We start from the raw sequence: 18,582 nt of genomic DNA, 5'->3' as shown, positions 1-18,582 counted from the left end.
TACATTAAGCACAAAATAGGTGGGACTATAGAACAATTCGGTGATGTGTGTCACATGACTTTAACTTAAGACAGTTTTCCATAGAAAATAGAAGTATATTATAATACAAATACATTTATTCATCATCAGAAAAATCATTGGAAAAAGTATGGTACTGTATAAATTATTATGGTACTGTACAATGTTAAAATGATGAAATAGGGTCTCAAGAAAAAAGAAGCTTTGTATAAAAGAGATCCCAGATTACATGAAAGAAAATAATTAAAATTGAACTAATGGATAATAATTTATTAATATTTCTATGAATAGGGCATTTGATCAATCCTGATGATGATGACATCATACATTTGAATTTGAGGATGCACTAAAGATTTTAACATAAATGAACTTACATCACAATCCTCACAAGTTGGGCCATCGTAGACCAGTGTTGCATTACACATGCAAACACCACATTCACAGTGTCCAGCGTCATTGCACTCTTTTCCAGTAGATGCTAGGCAGTTTTCAATGCTGGTTGGACAACTGCAATCAGGACCACTATAGCCTGGCTTGCATTCACACTGACCACAAACGCATGTGCCTTTTGATGGACCTATCAAAGTTAATAAATACCTATAAGCTCTGTCTACACTATCACACTAGTTTGACGACAAAAAAAGGGTATTGATAATGATGTTATCGTGTCCATGGGCACGTCAATTTAGGCACAAAAAGTGTGATAGTGTAGACAGAGCTTAGTCATAAATTATTTCTATCAAGTCCATGTTATATAGCACAGAGCATACTGTATATTATACACAAGATGCTCAAAACCATTTTTATAATAATTAATAATAATTAAGAGTGCTTGTCACCAAAAATCAGACATATTCGTAATTTAGTGGCAAGGGTAAAAATTTCGAATTGGCTCATATTTTGCACATTGGTAGACCTTGATGTAAGTAAACCTGATGTGTAGTTTGTTTGGTAAAATATCGCTTAGTTTTCGAGAAAATCGAAAAATAACGATTTTCGGCCAATTTTGTTAATTTTTGGTGTATAATTTACATTAAGTTTAACAGCCTCTGGAAGCCAAACGTAGCTACATAGCGTTTAAATATTTTACACTTATGTTAACTAGCATCTTGACAATAATTAAGTAAAGTTTCAAAAAATTTGATGAAATTCTAAGATTTTTACTAATTAATTACTAATTAGCATATATAAAACTCTTAAAAAGTAGGGTAAAAACAAACGCGTTTTTTTTCATGTGCGACGAATTTTTTTTTAATAAAAAAATCATCAATCTAAAGTTTAGATACTAATATTTATGAATCAAGTAAAAAAAATTTGGGGAAACTTATTTGCGCTCCGCGCCAGAGCCACAAATTTGTAAGAAATTCAAAGATTTTATCTGTCGGCAAGATCAATCGGATGTACCTATTGTTCTCTATTTACATATTTAAGGTAAATTTTACTATGAGAAACAAACTTTAAAGGTAAACTGAAAGGTCCTGAATAATTTGGATTTACGTTTTAATATAAACACAAACTAAAAATAAATTTCTAGTAAAATTTAAACGACTAACCCATGATGAAATTAAGCAATTACTATCTGAGCTCAACATTATAACTCGCTTAGCTTCATCAAGCCTGTTATGTTTTCCACAAGGTGAATTTATTCTCGCGAATTGAACATTTTTTGCATGCGCAGTTTATTTTTATCAACAACGTGTTCCATTGGGCGTGCGCGTATACGCGAAAATGTTTGATTTGCGCGAATAATTTCGCCTAGTGGAAAACAGGCTTTACAACATAATTTTCTTATCTTCTCATATAGGGAGTTTTCGCACGAGCACGTTAACGCTATTTTCCAAGCTCCGCCCACTTTGTAAACAACTTGATCTGTGCGTGCGCAAGCATTACGAAAAACTTTAGTTACGTGCGTCGAGAACCTTATTTCTGAAAAATAGCGTCAATGAAAAACGTTAACCAAAACATGATTAAACATGCCTGGCTAGGCTTAGTCTCTAAACCCAAGGTATTCCGTGATTTGTTTTAATACTTGTGGCGTATGTTGCGTGCGCTACACATGTGTTGCGTTCTACACTTCCCGTCGAAGCGCGAAATCAAAACGAGCAAGTACGTTAACGCAAATGTTCGCTGAACTCTGTTGTTATGCAAATGAGTAGAATGGTGACAACCGTTAACGTTCATGTGCTCGTGCGAAATTTCCTAATAATTCGTGGCCTAAACAATAAATTATTGTTTTACCATTGTTTCACCCCTTCGCTTTATTAAAAATTTACAGAACGCGACTTAAAATACTAACAATTTAGACAACAGAATCGTCCCACATATTAAATTGTTATTTTAAAGAATTCTCACAGACACAGTTTTACCTTCGTTGCTACCTTAATCAATCGAGCAACTGCACGTGGAAACCAGCTTTCCCAGCAAATCAATGTATGGCTTCTTGCGCTTTATGGTTATATCTGTGGTATCAAGTTCAAGAGAAGCACACATTTCTTGCAACATTGGCAAAGAGAATCTGGAGAGTTTTTCTTGAGCTTTCAGTTCACAAATATTATGCCTTTCAAACATTATTGGATGCTGCAAGCCTATTGTGTCCAGTACGGTTTGCGACAAAATTTGAATTTCTCTTTCTTTTTCCGTTTTTGAATCGTCTCCATTTTCTTGGACTTCGTCACCATCTTCATTACTATCGTAATCATTATCTTCGTCATCATCATCATCATGAACGGCTGCATCTGTCCTCCTTTTTTTAGCTAAGCGTGAGAAAAAACTTGCAATCTGCTGTGCTGTTAAAAATTCACTCTTGCTAAATAGATGTGAACCATCGCTGTGCCTGGCCGATCTCATCTCTCGTGAGACATCACATGGATCAGCTTTCTGTCCTGTCTGCTCTCCAACGTCAAAAACATCAATAAGGTAGGTTTTCTGTGGAACAGAAAATCGGGTTTTTTTTGCAGAGGACTTTAACGCCCAGCCCATTTGCAGGTCGGGGCCAATGTCAAACCGTGGCAAATCGTTGGTTCTTGTTGGTTCTGGATTTTTAGAAGTACCCTCTTCTAGTTGTGTTGCGTATAATTTCATTGCCCTGTCATATAGTGTTTCATGTTCTAGTGCGTTCTTGTGATTTTCATAATCTAAGTGTTTCTCTAGGGAAGAGTATCTCTGATATGACCTAATGCAACCTTGTTCGCGACAAAAGAACAGTTTGCTGGGGGTGCCAGGACTTTCTTCACTTTCTATTTGTTCGTCGTCATTTATATCAGCTTGTTCTTCATGGCTTGTATTCTTGCTTTTACTGTAATAAATGATACTTGATTTTGATCAGACGTTGTATCCTTATTATGAATTAAATTGGGTAGTTTCGAGGGCACACAGAATTTACTCAAAAGTAGATTTTGTCCTGCACCAATACCATACGCCATCCAGACCTTCATGGACCTGCTTCCATACTCTATGTTGTTGATGTGACTCACACCTTTCCATTTCCCTGCTGCACAAATAGTACCAGTAGGTAAAGCACAAACTATGACTTTCACTCCAGGAATGCCTCCAAAGGACTCAATTGCTGCCTTCATCTGCTCTGGATTTTCAATATCTTTTCCTGAATTAAGATATTTATTCATGTGATTTTTGATATGGGCTGCCTTGCGGTCACATGCGCCCTTCCCCCCTTGAGGGTCCGAAAAATCAATACGTCGGATTTTGATCTTCGTTTCTTTCGCTATCTTTGTTAACGAGAGTAATGTTAGGGCAGAGTGGTAGCATCCTGCATTATCTTGACGCAGATACACAGAGTGTATATCGGGTGCAATAGATGGCAGCTGCCTCAACACATCGTCGATGATTGCCACAACAGTAGTACTATCCTGACTGCAAGATTTAAAAATATGCACAAACGTAAGCATCTGTACCTCTCTATCTTTATTCTTTTTCGTCAAGACCGTTATGTGCCACGGAAGTCCACGCTTTCCAAACCAGTCTCTTTGGCTTTCGCGGTATTTACGTGGTACAAACTTCATCGCCCAGTCTAAAACAATTAGGGCACAACCAGGATTCAAATCTCCTAAAATATCATGTCGTGCAGCGTCTTGGTTAATGGATCTTAAGATATGCGCCTTCCACGTCTCGATGTCTTGGACTGACCGTGTAATTACGTACTCCATGTCATCTTTTTCTTCAGAAGAGCAGCGCACTTCGTTTAAAGCTTCAAGAATTTCAGACAAAGCTTCTGGAAATATACGACATCTGTCACATCTTGCATTGTGGTCATGATCACAGACAGTCTGGTAATATTTGTCTTCGCAAGAACTAAGAGCATACGCCCTACAATGATCGGCAACTTCAGAATGGTTAGAAATGTGAATCTGCAATAATATATAAAAGGACTTGTATAAAAAATGTAATTAGTCTTGAATGTTTCTTACATGCTTTACTGAGCAACATACAACGCGCTACTTTGCCTTTTTTATTATATTGTTTTTCTATTTATACTGTAGCAGTTATCAAGATATTTAAACAAGATTGTTATTACCTTATAGTCACCTTTTAGGTAGCGCTTGGCATCTTTAAGTTTTTGGTTTGTTTGTTTGGCCCAAGTCAAACCCATTTCATAGCAATCTCCCAGCTTATCAACGATGTTCTCCAGGTCATCGAAGGCTTTTCCACCATTGGCAGAGATATAATCAAGGCCCTGTAAGGATTTGCGTACAGAAGCAGAACAAACACTGAGAACTCTACGCAATGTACTGCGGCTCATAGGTTGAAAATTCTTCTCTTGACAGTAACTCTCGTATTGAAGAATACATTGTTCTGGGATAAGATTACGCACAACATTTGGGATTTTTATAACTCTGTCTGTAGAAAGTTTTAGAGTTTTTTCTCCAAATGGCAAGTCTTGTATAACTTGAGAACTTGTTATAAAGGTAACAAAGTGGTCAATTTTCCCTGGCTGTACGCATACTCTAGTGTTCTTTAGAGGTTGAATTACAGAACCTCTACCATGTAACAATAAATGGTGTTTGGCCACGTTAAAACGGTATCTAGTCAAGTTAGGTATCCATTTCTGCAGTTCCTTGAAGGTAACCTTATCAACCATGATCGATAAAATCTGACGTCTTGTACTCCAGTGGTTAGTATGAAGATAGCATTCTGATAGAGCATCTAATAGAGAAGAATCGGTTCTTTCGTCAGCTTCTGTGGTTTTATCACTTGATAAGCCTTCAAGTAGAGTAGTCGACTGACCAGGTGCGATTTCTTCCAGGCACATAGAGACAACTTGACGAGCCTTGCGCATGTGGAAACGTTTAGTACGGTCTGAAACTTGCTCCAGCGGTGCAGATAAAGGATATCTAATTGGACTGACGTCCCTTGAATTGAGAAATGCATTTAATTTTTCTCTTGGTGTAGATTGAATTGATTCATCTTCTGAGGTAGCTGAAGCAAAAGTTGGATCGCAAAATTGATATAGGCTCATTTGAGTATCCATAACATCACACGCCGGTGTTTGACAAGTTGGAGTGGCTAATGGCATGTAAAACTCATCCTTATTACTTTCCTGAAAATAAGAATAATATTGGTAAAAAATTACTACTGACTTTGATTCAATTATTGACGCACTGATTCGTGATATATATAAAATGATGATGACAATGGCAGGGAATGCAGAAAATATTCCTCCTACCACCAACATACGAAAAAAAATGAACAAAGTAACATGAAACACATTATTTCCGCCAATAAATGCGTATTCATAAATGTCATACTGTACGGTATTTTTTAACTTACAGTTGTTAGTGCGCTCATCTGATCGACGAGACTAGGGTTATTTGTTTCAGTGTTCGAGGTTACAGGTAACAATGACTTCAGCATCTTACGGCAAGTTGAACAGATACCTGATAAAAAGCGTAAAAACATTTACTTACAGGGTTTTGTTTAACAGTTTAAATTACATTAAATATATAAAAATATAAAAATTAAATTATATTTACCTGAACCAACTTGCAGGAAAGTTCCTGTTTTCTTTAATATTAGTTGCGAATCTTCTTTGCTAATACCCCTATCGCACTTGGGTCCCTTTCCTTTGCTTTGGATGTGATTAGAGAGATCAGGCGGCACTCTACATCTGTTGTTATTTCCTCGAGACCAACCTAAGCCAAGTTCCGATCGATGCAAGGGACAAACAGTCCAACTATGTATATCAGCGGGCAAGGTAAACATGGCTGCTCGACTAAGAATTAGGTCTACCTCACTATCAATGCCTGTAAACCTAAACATGTGTCTGTGTGCAGCGATTTCCTTCTGGCATGCTTGTAAAGGTAGGACTTCAGTGCTCTGTTTGCGGTCTTTTCTATCGAATCCACAAGCTCCGCCAACAACCGATTTAAAAGAACATGAAATCTCCATCTTGTTTGAACTTAAAGCCATCAGACAATAAGTATATATAAAAATTATTTTCAACACGTCTTTACATTGTAAGACATAAACTAAAATGGATAACAAATCAGTTCCGTTGTCAACGCCAATGAAGATATCGTTGTCTATCGAATATATGCAGTAAAGTGTTTTGTCTACTGTGGTTAATGTTTTGAAACATTCTCGCTGAGTAAGTTCAACCAGGTTCGACAAACAGGAAAACGATAACAAGTTAAAACAAATGTGTTTTTCAGTTTTATCCTATAAACTATGAGAGGATGGAATAATTTATAATAATGTGGTTTGACAAAGAATAAGCGAGTGATTTTTAGTTAATTGCTTAATTTTGTATATTGATTAGTAATTGAAATTTTACCAGAAACGTATTTTTAGTTTGTGTTTAAATTGCAACTTAATTCAAAATTATTCCAGGAACTTTCAGTTTATCTTTCAATTTTGTTTCGCGTAATAAAAGTTTAGCTCAAAGCGACTTAGATTGCTAAATAGATAACAATAGGTACATCTGATTGATCTTGCCGACAGATAAAATCTTTGAATTTCTTACAACTTTGTGGCTCTGGCGCGGAGCGCAAAATAGTTTCCCCAAATTTTTTTTACTTGATTCATAAATATTAGTATCTAAACTTTAGATTGATGATTTTTTTATTTTAAAAAAATTCGTCGCACATGAAAAAAAACGCGTTTGTTTTTAACCTACTTTTTAAGAGTTTTATATATGCTAATTAGTAATTAATTAGTAAAAATCTTAAAATTTCATCAAATTTTTTGAAACTTTACTAAATTATTGTCAAGATGCTAGTTAACGTAAGTGTAAAATATTAAAACGCTAGGTTGCTACATTTGGCTTCCAGAGGCTGTTAAACTTAATGTAAATTATACACCAAAAATTAACAAAATTGGCCGAAAATCGTTATTTTTCGATTTTCTCGAAAACTAAGCGATATTTTACCAAACAAACTACACATCAGGTTTACTTACATCAAGGTCTACCAATGTGCAAAATATGAGACAATTCGAAATTTTGACCCTTGCCACCTAATGTTTGATTTTTAGTGACTGGCTCTCTTAAATACCTCATTTGTATACTACCATTTTCATGATGTTCAAAGGCAATTTACAATAAAAAAAAAATCAGAGAAATATAATAAATTTTCTACAGAGATTGATTATCTTATTGCAGTAACTAAACTAATTTGTTCTATTTAACCTGTTTATGCAATGCAATAATCTAATAATCTTTTTTGGGTAATAATACAAACTGTTTATTGCAGTGACTCTCATAGCTTCTACATTTGAAACAGACTAAAATCATATTTAAGATATTTAGTTACTGTAGTAGAAAAATGCTGATATGATCCTTAATATTGTCAGCAGAGCTTAAATTTACCAAAGTCTGTGCATGAAAAAGAAAATATAAACAAAATTGAACATACCACCACAAATGAGGTCAGCAGAATCTCTGCGACAAGAGAAGTTATCACAGTTGCAAAACTTTCCTGTGATTTTTTCTAAAGGATTCTTGAAAAAGAAAAAAATATTAATCATAACAAAAAAGGTCTATTTATAATACATTTTATATTATATTAATCGCATTCAAGAAAATATATGACCAGTATATAATCAGGAGCTGGGTTACAACATTTGGCACAAAATTAGTGGGTTGGATTATAATCTAGCTTGGCATTATAAAACACGTTAATATGGTAAAAACATTTTTATTGAACTGTAATATATATTTATTGTTTGTATATATTTTTTAAAACTAACTAGTCACGACACCAGTGTCTGTGATCGTATAAACTAACTAGTCACGACACCAGTGTCTGTGATCGTATAAACTAACTAGTCACGACACCAGTGTCTGTGATCGTATAAACTAACTAGTCACGACACCAGTGTCTGTGATCGTATAAACTAACTAGTCACGACACCAGTGTCTGTGATCGTATAAACTAACTCGTCACGACACCAGTGTCTGTTGATTGTATAGTGGTTGACCATTATTAGAAATAGAGAAACTTAACATGTACAATAATATATAGTTATAAATAACAAATTGACTCTTTCAGTCTCGCCTCCTCCTCTCAAACCCTATATAAGAGAGTGTCACAGTTGATAATGTTTTTATATTTTTTTAAATTTTTATTCTATTTACCGTATACAGTAATTTAAAAGGTTTTAGACCGCTAGAGGGCGACAAATTAATTAAAATTATTTAAATGAATATGCAAAGCAAGGGGTACACAGTAGAGTATGCCAGGTAGTAGGGCGTTGCCTTGATGAGAATTGGAGTTGTGCCCAGGTCTCCAGGTAGAGAGAAGTAAGAAGTTACCATAGCTGATATGATCAAGGATCAGGCTAGGAACTTGTAAGGGGCAAGCTCGAAGTGGCTGCTGAAGCAGTAAGCAACGTCCTAGTAGTATTTATTTAAGTTGTATTACTCTTGTATAATTGGTTAGGCAGTCATTAAACTATACAGTGCCTGGATTTGTGACAGGCCGTATACTATGCCGATCCGAGGGACGTCGTAGCTCGTAGTTAGATATATCGTAATTTATGTGTATATAGTATTGCTATTTTGTGTTATTTCATATGTACCAATTATTATCTAGCAAGTTGTTGGGATGATTATATTGTAGGTAGCCTCAGGAGCTGGGAAGCCATAAACTTTAGCGGTTATAGTTTGGGGGCTCCTAAGGTGAAGATCCAAGAATAAAGAAATTGGAAGCATACCGATGGTGTGTTGTGTCTTTTGTTACTGACTCGAAGTACCACGTGACAGAGAGTGACATTCTCTATTTATAGGGTTACATTATTTTTAATCTTTTGCACTTACTAATTGTTAATTATCATCAGCAACAGATTTTAAACAACTTCTTTTTTCCTCTAATTGACCCACTATAGTATACTCACAGTACATACTGTAATAGTTGACCTACTGATATGCCCCAATAAGAAAACTATAAAATCATATATTTCACCTACTTGTCGCTTGTTACACACACATTTCCCACATATGCATGACCCTTGACCTGAACAAACCAAAGATGAGTTACTTCTATTGAAATAAATAAAAATAGGATTTGACCAATATTTTTTAAACATACAAGTTTTATTGATTGGTTATTGAAAATAAGAAATCAAAATTATGATTTCTGCCCTCTATAGTTTACAGTAACAAACAATTGTAAAATACAAGACAGCAATATTTTTTTAATGTTTGTATGACGAATAAACACTAGTAAACTAGGTTAGCAGTATATCATGCATTTCCAAAAAGGAATTAAGTAAAGAAGTTGAATATCAATATCAAAGATGGAACCTTAGAAAAACTTACGTTTGACATGGTAAACTATCTGCAAGTGTTTCAGTTTCGTCTGAGCCAGTGTCATCACATTCACAGACCTCTCCATACCGGCCTTCATTACACTCACAAATACCACAGACCAGTGAACCATTACCATTGCTACATAGCTCACTGTCTGGTGTCACAGACTTGGTACATTCACATTCACAATTTGTTATTATGACAACTTCTAGGTTCTCTTCAAATCCGAGAGGTTTAACTGAAAAACTAAACATTTTGATAAAAATTCAAGCACATCATGTACCCTGTAACTTATTAATATTAAAAGAAAGCTCTTATTTTTTCAACCACTGCATAGTCGAAATTAATCAACTTTGTATCATACCATTTATCCAGTAAATGGACATTTTTCAAATAATAATAACAGCTAGAAAGCCACTCCGAGAGTGCATACCTCCTCCTACTGTAAAATTCTCCTACATAAGATTATTCCGGGAAAAATATATATACTGTATATATATTTGTGTGTGTCTTAATGCTGTTTGTGATTTAGGCTAATTTCACTACAAGCATGTGTATGCGAGTTTGGTGAATGGTTATGTAACAAGTCTTTAAATTAACAATAGCTTCAGTTGACTAACAATAGAACAGCAACAAGAACATCAAACGAGTGAATTTTTAAAGAAATAGGTTTTTTAAACTACTCGCATAAAAAAGGTGCACATTAAATCAAATTATGTTTTAAAATTACAAATCACAAATTATAACTCTTGCCTCTTGTACAAAAATGAAGTTTTTTGGACAAGTAGTTCTTGAGAAAATGCAATTTCAATTTACTTGTTACTTCAATCCTTAGTGTTGATTTAAAAATGATTAATTTTTGGGAAAATAATATTGCCTTTTAATTTTAATTGTGCTTTTTCATTAAATGCTCCTACAATTAAACAAATAAAAAAAGAAGCTGACCAAATATTGGGTCAGTCAGGCTTGGGCAGCAGAAACATTTGTTTTAAGCTTTCCAACGCATGCACCAAGGTTAATGCTCCACTTGTGATTGGTAATAAACAATGTAAACATGTCTTACGAGATAGGATTTGCTGTACACTCATCAACGCTAACATCTAGTTTAAATTTAATGACATTTCCTAAGCGAATGTTACTACAGTTCTGCGAATTAGGCGTCAATGTCTCGCCATCGCAATAGGCAGAGTAGGTTACATGAATAGGAGCTGTCACCGTGTCTACAAGTTGAATCTCAGATGTAATTTTCTATAAAAACAATTATTTTAATTAATTATGATACTAATAACTAATAAAACCTGTGCAATAAACAAAATGTGTTTATTAATAATTAATAATAATAATATTATAACACCACATCTGTGTGAAAGATTTTTTTTAAGAATTAAAGTAATTTTGAACAAGAAAAAAGTTACTTTAATTGAGGTTAAGTCTTTTTATGTAGTTAAATGTTTAATTTAAATTAAATTTACATCAAACTTTATTTCATTTCATTTATTTTTGTCTCCATAAAAATACAATATAGAAACACATGGACAAAGAAAAGAAAACATCACACAAAACTAGGCAGAGACAGGATTCCTAAAAAGCAAACTTAATCACTATCTAGAAGGTCTCCTATTGCACTGATTGTATAAAAAACATTTAGAATATAATTTGTATAAACATTAAAAATGCATATAAATACTATATAAAAAAAAAATTTAAAAATATTGAAATATCATTAAAAATCATCAATACTTTATTCATCGAAGCCTGTAGAAAAAGCAATTTTTCAAGAAGTTCTAATGGCATGTATAGGCCTAATTTTATTTACACTCGATAAAGGCCTATAAACCAAAAAATTGTTCCACAAACAGCATAAATGTTTGCTTAGCTGATTTTGTGTTAATGACATAATAATTTGTAAAAAAAAAACTACTGGGAAAAAACCTCAAATAAAAATAAAGGTGCTATGAAAAACTCCAAACTTACATCATAACTACTACGAACAAGTTCAATAATGTTTCTTGAATCACTAGCTAGTGTTCCCACAGATCCACCTGGGAAAAACTCATTTACAACTTCCTGTTGAAATGAAGAAATCAAAATTAAAATATACCTCATACTCCGGATGGGACATAAAGCTGCTGGTCCCTTGTACAATACATTATAAAGAACTTGGTACATTATTCAAAAAAGAGCAGGGGTCATCTGTTGCCGTGCTGATCTGGGTAGATGCTGCACTGCTGGCAGGTAGATAAATCATTTATTTCCGACCTAATTTTTGGAATGGAATAACTATTACATGACATTAAAATGGCATATTCAACCATAATTTTTCAGGGAACAATATATAAGTTGATCAAGTAGCAGATATACTAAACCCACTAATAGGACTAGCATATGGAGTATTCTAAAGAACTAACACAAGATACTAGAAATGTATTCTATCTTTATGATTCAACATATTCAAGTACCTGATAAAGAGCTGGATCGTCACGCTGTTTTGATTTTGCTACTGCAAAAATTGGAATTACATTTCTTTCTAATAATTTTTCATGAAGCTGTCCTAAAGATGGAAAATCCTCAAAATAAACAAAGTAAATGTAAAATATGTATATCAATCATACTTTGTATTGAGAGACGGAGTGGAATGCATAACAAGAAATTGATATGCATTTGAGAAAGCGTGGGTTCAGATAGTGCATGCGCCATTTTGTCTTGTTTCCCCTCTGATAGAATTATGTTGATTTTTAATAGATAATACAGTCAACTCTCCCAATATCAGAAATCTTTGGGCTGGGCTAAATGTCTGGCAATTCTGGTATTCAGAATTTGTTTTTAATGGTAAAAATTAATTTTTACGTCTGGTTTTGGGAAAGTTTCCAGTTTTCAGAGAGTTCAGTTGGTAGGGTTGACCGTATTATTATTATTATTGTAATTTAATTAATTATGTTTTTATTATTTTACTTGGTTTCAATTTAATCTCATATTTGGGCTATTGTCCATATTTACATAAGTAACACAACAATGAAAAATGAAATCAGAAAAGTAAATCAGAAAATTAGTTACATTTTTTACAGAATGAGTATAATATCCTTGATCATCTAAATGACATTCACCATCGTTTGGTAAGGTCAGCCCGCCAACCTAAAAGAAAAATTAAAAACATTTGGCTGCAATTTTTTTTTTCTTCCACTTATGAACTCACTCATAATGTGAGTGAATTATTTACAATAATTAAATTATGACTAAATATTTTAGCCAGCTACCCTTCAAATGCGTCAGCTACCACTCAAATAATCCAGCAAACCTCAAATGAGACAGCTACTCCTCAAATGGTACAGTTACCCCTCAAATAATCTAGCAAACCTGAAATGGTACAGTTACCCCTCAAATAATCTAGCAAACCTGAAATGATACAGTTACCCCTCAAATAATCCAGAAAACCTCAAATGATACAGCTAACCCTCAAATGAGCCAGCTACCCCTCAAATAATACAGCTACCCCTCAAATGAGCCAGCTATCCCTCAAATGAGACAGCTACCCCTCAAATGAGACGGCTACCCCTCAAATGATAAAGTTACCCCTCAAATGAGATAGCTACCCCTCAAATGAGACAGCTACCCCTCAAATGATACAGTTACCCCTCAAATGAGACAGCTACCCCTCAAATGAGACAGCTACCCCTCAAATGATATAGTTACCCCTCAAATGAGCCAGCTACACCTCAAATGAGCCAGATATCTCTCAAATGAGCCAGCTACCCCTCAAATGAGCCAGCTACCCCTCAAATGAGCCAGCTACCCCTCAAATGATATAGTTACCCCTCAAATGAGCCAGCTATCTCTCAAATGAGCCAGCTACCCCTCAAATGAGCCAGATATCTCTCAAATGAGCCAGCTACCCCTCAAATGAGCCAGCTATCTCTCAAATGAGCCAGCTACCCCTCAAATGAGCCAGCTATCTCTCAAATGAGCCAGCTACCCCTGATATCTTATACATTTTTCTACAAACCTTGCCATCAAGTGCGAAGTGAAATCCTGCATCACTCATATAAATAATAAAATGTCTTGAATAATTACGCCAACCAATTTGCTCCTGAAAAATCAATTACATCAAATGATCATTAAAAGTGTGGAAGGCCTTCTCTTGGTCGGGTTTCATTTTGAATTCATGTTAAAGATGAAAAAAAACCCATGAAAATTGAACTTAAGTCTTAATAAAAACAGACTTTAAATAGGCAATTTTGTAGTTCTAATAAAGTTTTTCTCTAGAAAAAAAAAAAGTTTTTTAACTTATAAAACTTAGTCAAAAGAAACAGTTAAATTAAACACAAATCAAACAAAAAATTGTAAACAGTTACGATCACAGTAGGCCCACTATTGTATAGAGAAATAAATTATAAATTGTTAATACATTAAAATTAACATTAACACATTATCAATTAATGTAGGCCTACATTAAAATTAAATTAATAGTATTGACACATCCTTTGATTGATAGTTAAATCAATATAAACATAAAATAATAAACTACTTTTGATCAATATTGTGCAGGTTAATTTAGCATACAAACTACCACATCCCAAATGTGAGTCATTAAACAAGTAAATAGGTAAAATTAGACACCTTGCAGACAGTAGCTTGCACCAGGGCATCAAGTCCACCCTCGGAAAGAAAGACTCATCGAAAAGGTTTGATCTTTAAGTGTTCTCTGAAAAAAAAAAGTATGTGCAATTATAAAAAAACATAAAATGGGCAAGATAATTTGGTATTTAAAGTCCATGCAAAAAGCAAGGCTCAGATTTTAGCCAAGCCTATATTGGTTGGTTTTCATATTTTTGGGCTTATTACATGACAACAAAGCTCACCATTTTCACTTGCCCGTTGAATGGCAGGGGCGGATCCAGGATTATTTTTGCGGGGGGCCACACGCGATCGTAGAGAGAAAATGGGGGAAGCCCAGAAAAAAAAATGCATTTTATGGTGTTCGAGATCACTAACGCACTTTGATTCGATCATCTGTAAAGGGTCTTGCACACCTGTTCACAGTTCCCGAACTTCAGTGTGGCGAAAGTATTTTTCCCAAAGACTTTCTCTGAAAATCCGAGAGAGGGCGTCCTATTTCGTCCCATTTTAGGGGAGCATTATATGCATCTCTCTCTGCGCTCGCCTTCTGAATAAACATTTTAATACGCTGCGCTTTCCGAATGAATTGCCGATTCTTACAAAGGGAGGATATCGCCTTGTTGTAACTACGTATACGCCTTTTTCACGAAACGGAAGACATCTTCGATCGATGACAAACAATGCCGTGCAACGAAGCGTAACCAACAGAAATAACATAATGTTTTCAGGGGATTTCAGGACACCATTTTAATCAAAAAATCGTAACTCTTTAACGGAGGATCGTATGAGAAAAAACATTACTGTAAAATGTTCTTAAAAGATTTTCCTACATCACTGTGTGATTGAAAAAAATGTGAACATTTTTTTTCACTGCTTAAAATCTATCGAAAAAACACCAGTGTATAAGCATAGGCTGAAAACGCTATGTTATTTCTGTTGGTTACGCTTTGTTGCATGGCATTGTTTGTCATCATCGAAGATGTCTTCCGTTTCGTGAAAAAGGCGTATTGGTCCCTGGATGTAGCATGACTCAGATATCGACGCCCGCGGCGGCGTGAGCTGGGCCAACTTCTAAATATAGAAGAATTGTAACTTTAATTGGTTCTAGGACACCTACCCCCTAGACAGTTACCCCTCGGATGTTTACCACCCGGACAACTACTCCCTTAGGACAACTACCCCCCGGATAACTACCCCCTTGGGACAACTACCCCCTTAGGACAACTACCCCCTTAGGATAACTACCCCCCGGACAACTACCCCCTTAGGACAACTACCCCCTTAGGACAACTACCCCCTTAGGATAACTATCCCCCGGTCAACTACCCCCTCCCTTAGGACAACTACCCCCAGGACAACTACTCACCCCCCTCCCCCCCCCCAATCCGTTTCTGTAAAAATAAAATCATCTGTTTTTAACGGGTGTTTCGAAACTAGAGACCCGAGACCAGAGATCTGACACGAGACCCAATACGAAAAGGGAGACCTATATTTGGGTCTCCCTTTTCGTATATTAGTTGTACGCGGGGTAATTACCCGGGGGCCCCCCCCGGGGTAATTACCCGGGGGGGGGGCCCACTTAAATCTGCGCCTGAATGGGACCATTGAATGTCACTGTTATCACTGAATGCAACAACATTCACTAATGTCACATGATACAGAATAGTAAATTTGGTAAGTAAAAGTCTTCAATTCGATGAATGGGTTGTTTTGTGTGAGCAAGTGATGTGTTTAATGTGCACTTAGAGCATTAAATCCTGAGCCATGTCAGTAGCCTTTAATATAGCCAATGCCAATACAAACAAAGTCTAGGGACTAAACAGAGTGTATTTTACCTCAAATAAATTAATATCATCAACCAGTGGAATGACATTTCTAAAACCATAAGGTTGTTCACAAAAATCTCCCTCTAGAAAACATGGATTGTCACGTCTAAAAAAGAAACAGACAATGGTTGAAAAATGTAGTAACTACAAATTCAAGCAAATAAAAAATGAGTACTCCAGTGTATTTCAACAGTTTAAATTAATATGACTGATGAGTAATTTATAGTATATACCGCCCTCTATAAAGATCCCATAATTTGTTTCTCAACAAGCATGAATTCAATCTTGTTTGAAACTCAAGATTGTTATGTTGTTTTTATTATAAATAAGTGTACATTTATAAGAATGTACACATTTGATTAAAATAACAAAAACTGGTAACATGCATACAAATCAACTGGTTTTACACTTTCTTAATTGTGAATGATCCTCATTAAATTATTGACAATGTAGATGCCGCAATACAAACACAGAGACAACTTGGTTACTGTTAATTTAAAACGCCGTGGTTAGGATTCCGGCACCGGAACTCAACTGCCCATTGCAACAGATTCCGACATTCACTGAGAACTAAAACCTAAAACTAAAAAAAAACATCCCTCTAGGCAATGGTGGGTAAAGACGATGATGAATAAAGACGATGGTCAATAAAATACAATTTTTTGAATAAAAAAAAAATTTAAAAAATTGATCGAGAATTGAACCTACAATGACCAGCAAAACCTCTAGACCCCTAGCCGCACTACCACACCACTAAGCCAGCCAACCAGTCAGAAAAATTGGTGTTGAACTGTGTACATGAGGTTATAAAAATGTGCTGAAAATGTGATTTTCTACGGTGGCCTATAAGTGTCACGGCAACTTTCAAAAAATATCATGGCAATTTTTTCAAAAAAAGCCACGGCAATTTGAAAAAAGCCACGGCAATTTGAAAATAGCCACGGCAATTTGAAAATAGCCACAGCAAATTAAAAATAAAACATCGCGGCAATTTAACAAAAATACCATGGCAACTTAAAAATGAAACACCACGGCAAATTAGTATTGCAACACCACGGCAAATTAATAATGAAACACCACGGCAAATTACAGAATGCCACGGCGGAAGAGAGTTACCACGGCGGAAGTGAAACCTTTGGAATCTTCTTTACAGTAATCTGTTTTTTATATAACAAGTTTTTTTTACAGTAGACCTAGCTACTACTGTAGGCCTAAGGCCTAGACCTTAGGCTAGTAGTAGGCAAAGCTAGGCCTAGTGCAATAAACACGTAAATGCTGCAGGCAGCAGTTAAATAAATTAATATAATAATATTTACTTCAATGCAAAAATAATTACTTACCTCAGAAAAAATCGAAGATTCCAAAGGTTTCACTTCTGCCGTGGTAATAACTCACTTCCGCCGTGGCATTCTGTAATTTGCCGTGCTGTTTCATTACTAATTTGCCGTGGTGTTTCAATACTAATTTGCCGTGGTGTTTCATTTTTAAGTTGCCGTGGTATTTTTGTTAAATTGTTGCGATGTTTTATTTTTAATTTGCCGTGATGTTTTATTTTTAATTTGCTGTGGCTTTTTTCAAATTGCCGTGGCTTTTTTCAAATTGCAGTGGCTATTTTTGAAAGTTGCCGTGATATTTTTTGAAAGTTGCCGTGACACTTATACCCCTTTTACACCGACGAGCTTATAACAAACCCGGGTCGTGTCCGGATAAATTTCCATTTTACACCTGATTCAAAACCCGGGAATGACACGGGTTGCGTGTATTTACACTGCAAAATACCAACCCGTGTAAATGTTCTAGATCAATCGAAATATCGCCCTCTCACGCATGAAGAGACACCATAGTAACGGTCTGCTCATTATACCTCATACAATTTTGTTTTATGGCAATACACACACAAATTAAGTCTACTCGTGAAGAATAATATCTTGAAATAAAAATGAATAACAAATAACCATAAGTTTTATTTATTAAATAAGCGAATAAACAAAATCAATCTTATCTTAATTGTTTGTAAATTAAATACTATAGTGAGCGAGGATAGTAAACAAACGGGTAAAGATACGCTGAGCGTTTTACACCGCAGACACGGGTTCATCCGGGTGCGTCCCGGGTTGACTTGACGCTGAATACATTCCGCATCACTTACCCGGGTATTTCAGCGACCCGGGTAACTTTTTAAGTCGTTTACACCGGCCTACATTTCCGCATTTTTGCGTCCCGGGTACGACTCGGGTTATACAATTCCGGATCAACTCCGCATTTTTACTGGCGGTGTAAAAGGGGTATTAGGTAGCGACTAGCAAAACCGCTAGAGGGCAGCAGACATCTTTAGGGAATAGACAAGTGTGACCCTTAACCTGT

The 18,582-nt window shown here is 35.4% G+C and overlaps 1 protein-coding gene and 1 long non-coding RNA gene across 2 annotated transcripts in view; one reads left to right on the top strand and one right to left on the bottom strand.

The window, feature by feature from the left end:
- Positions 1-18,582, top strand: part of LOC144842723 (uncharacterized) — a 250,709-nt gene that overhangs the window by 206,213 nt on the left and 25,914 nt on the right. The gene's annotated exons all lie outside the window — the stretch shown is intronic.
- On the bottom strand, positions 2,398-6,420 carry LOC144842332 (uncharacterized). Its single transcript, XM_078698769.1, has 5 exons — positions 6,006-6,420; positions 5,803-5,909; positions 4,550-5,572; positions 3,469-4,382; positions 2,398-3,313 (listed from the first exon to the last, which is right to left on the bottom strand). The coding sequence occupies exons 1-5, from the start codon at positions 6,418-6,420 to the stop codon at positions 2,398-2,400; spliced, it is 3,375 nt and encodes a 1,124-aa protein (XP_078554895.1).

The sequence above is a fragment of the Antedon bifida genome, chromosome 5 (genome assembly GCF_963402885.1).
Source record: "Antedon bifida chromosome 5, ecAntBifi1.1, whole genome shotgun sequence".
Taxonomy (NCBI): Eukaryota; Metazoa; Echinodermata; class Crinoidea; order Comatulida; family Antedonidae; genus Antedon; species Antedon bifida.
The sequence above is the reverse complement of the archived record's forward strand: the minus strand, read 5'-3'. Positions and strand labels throughout refer to the sequence as shown.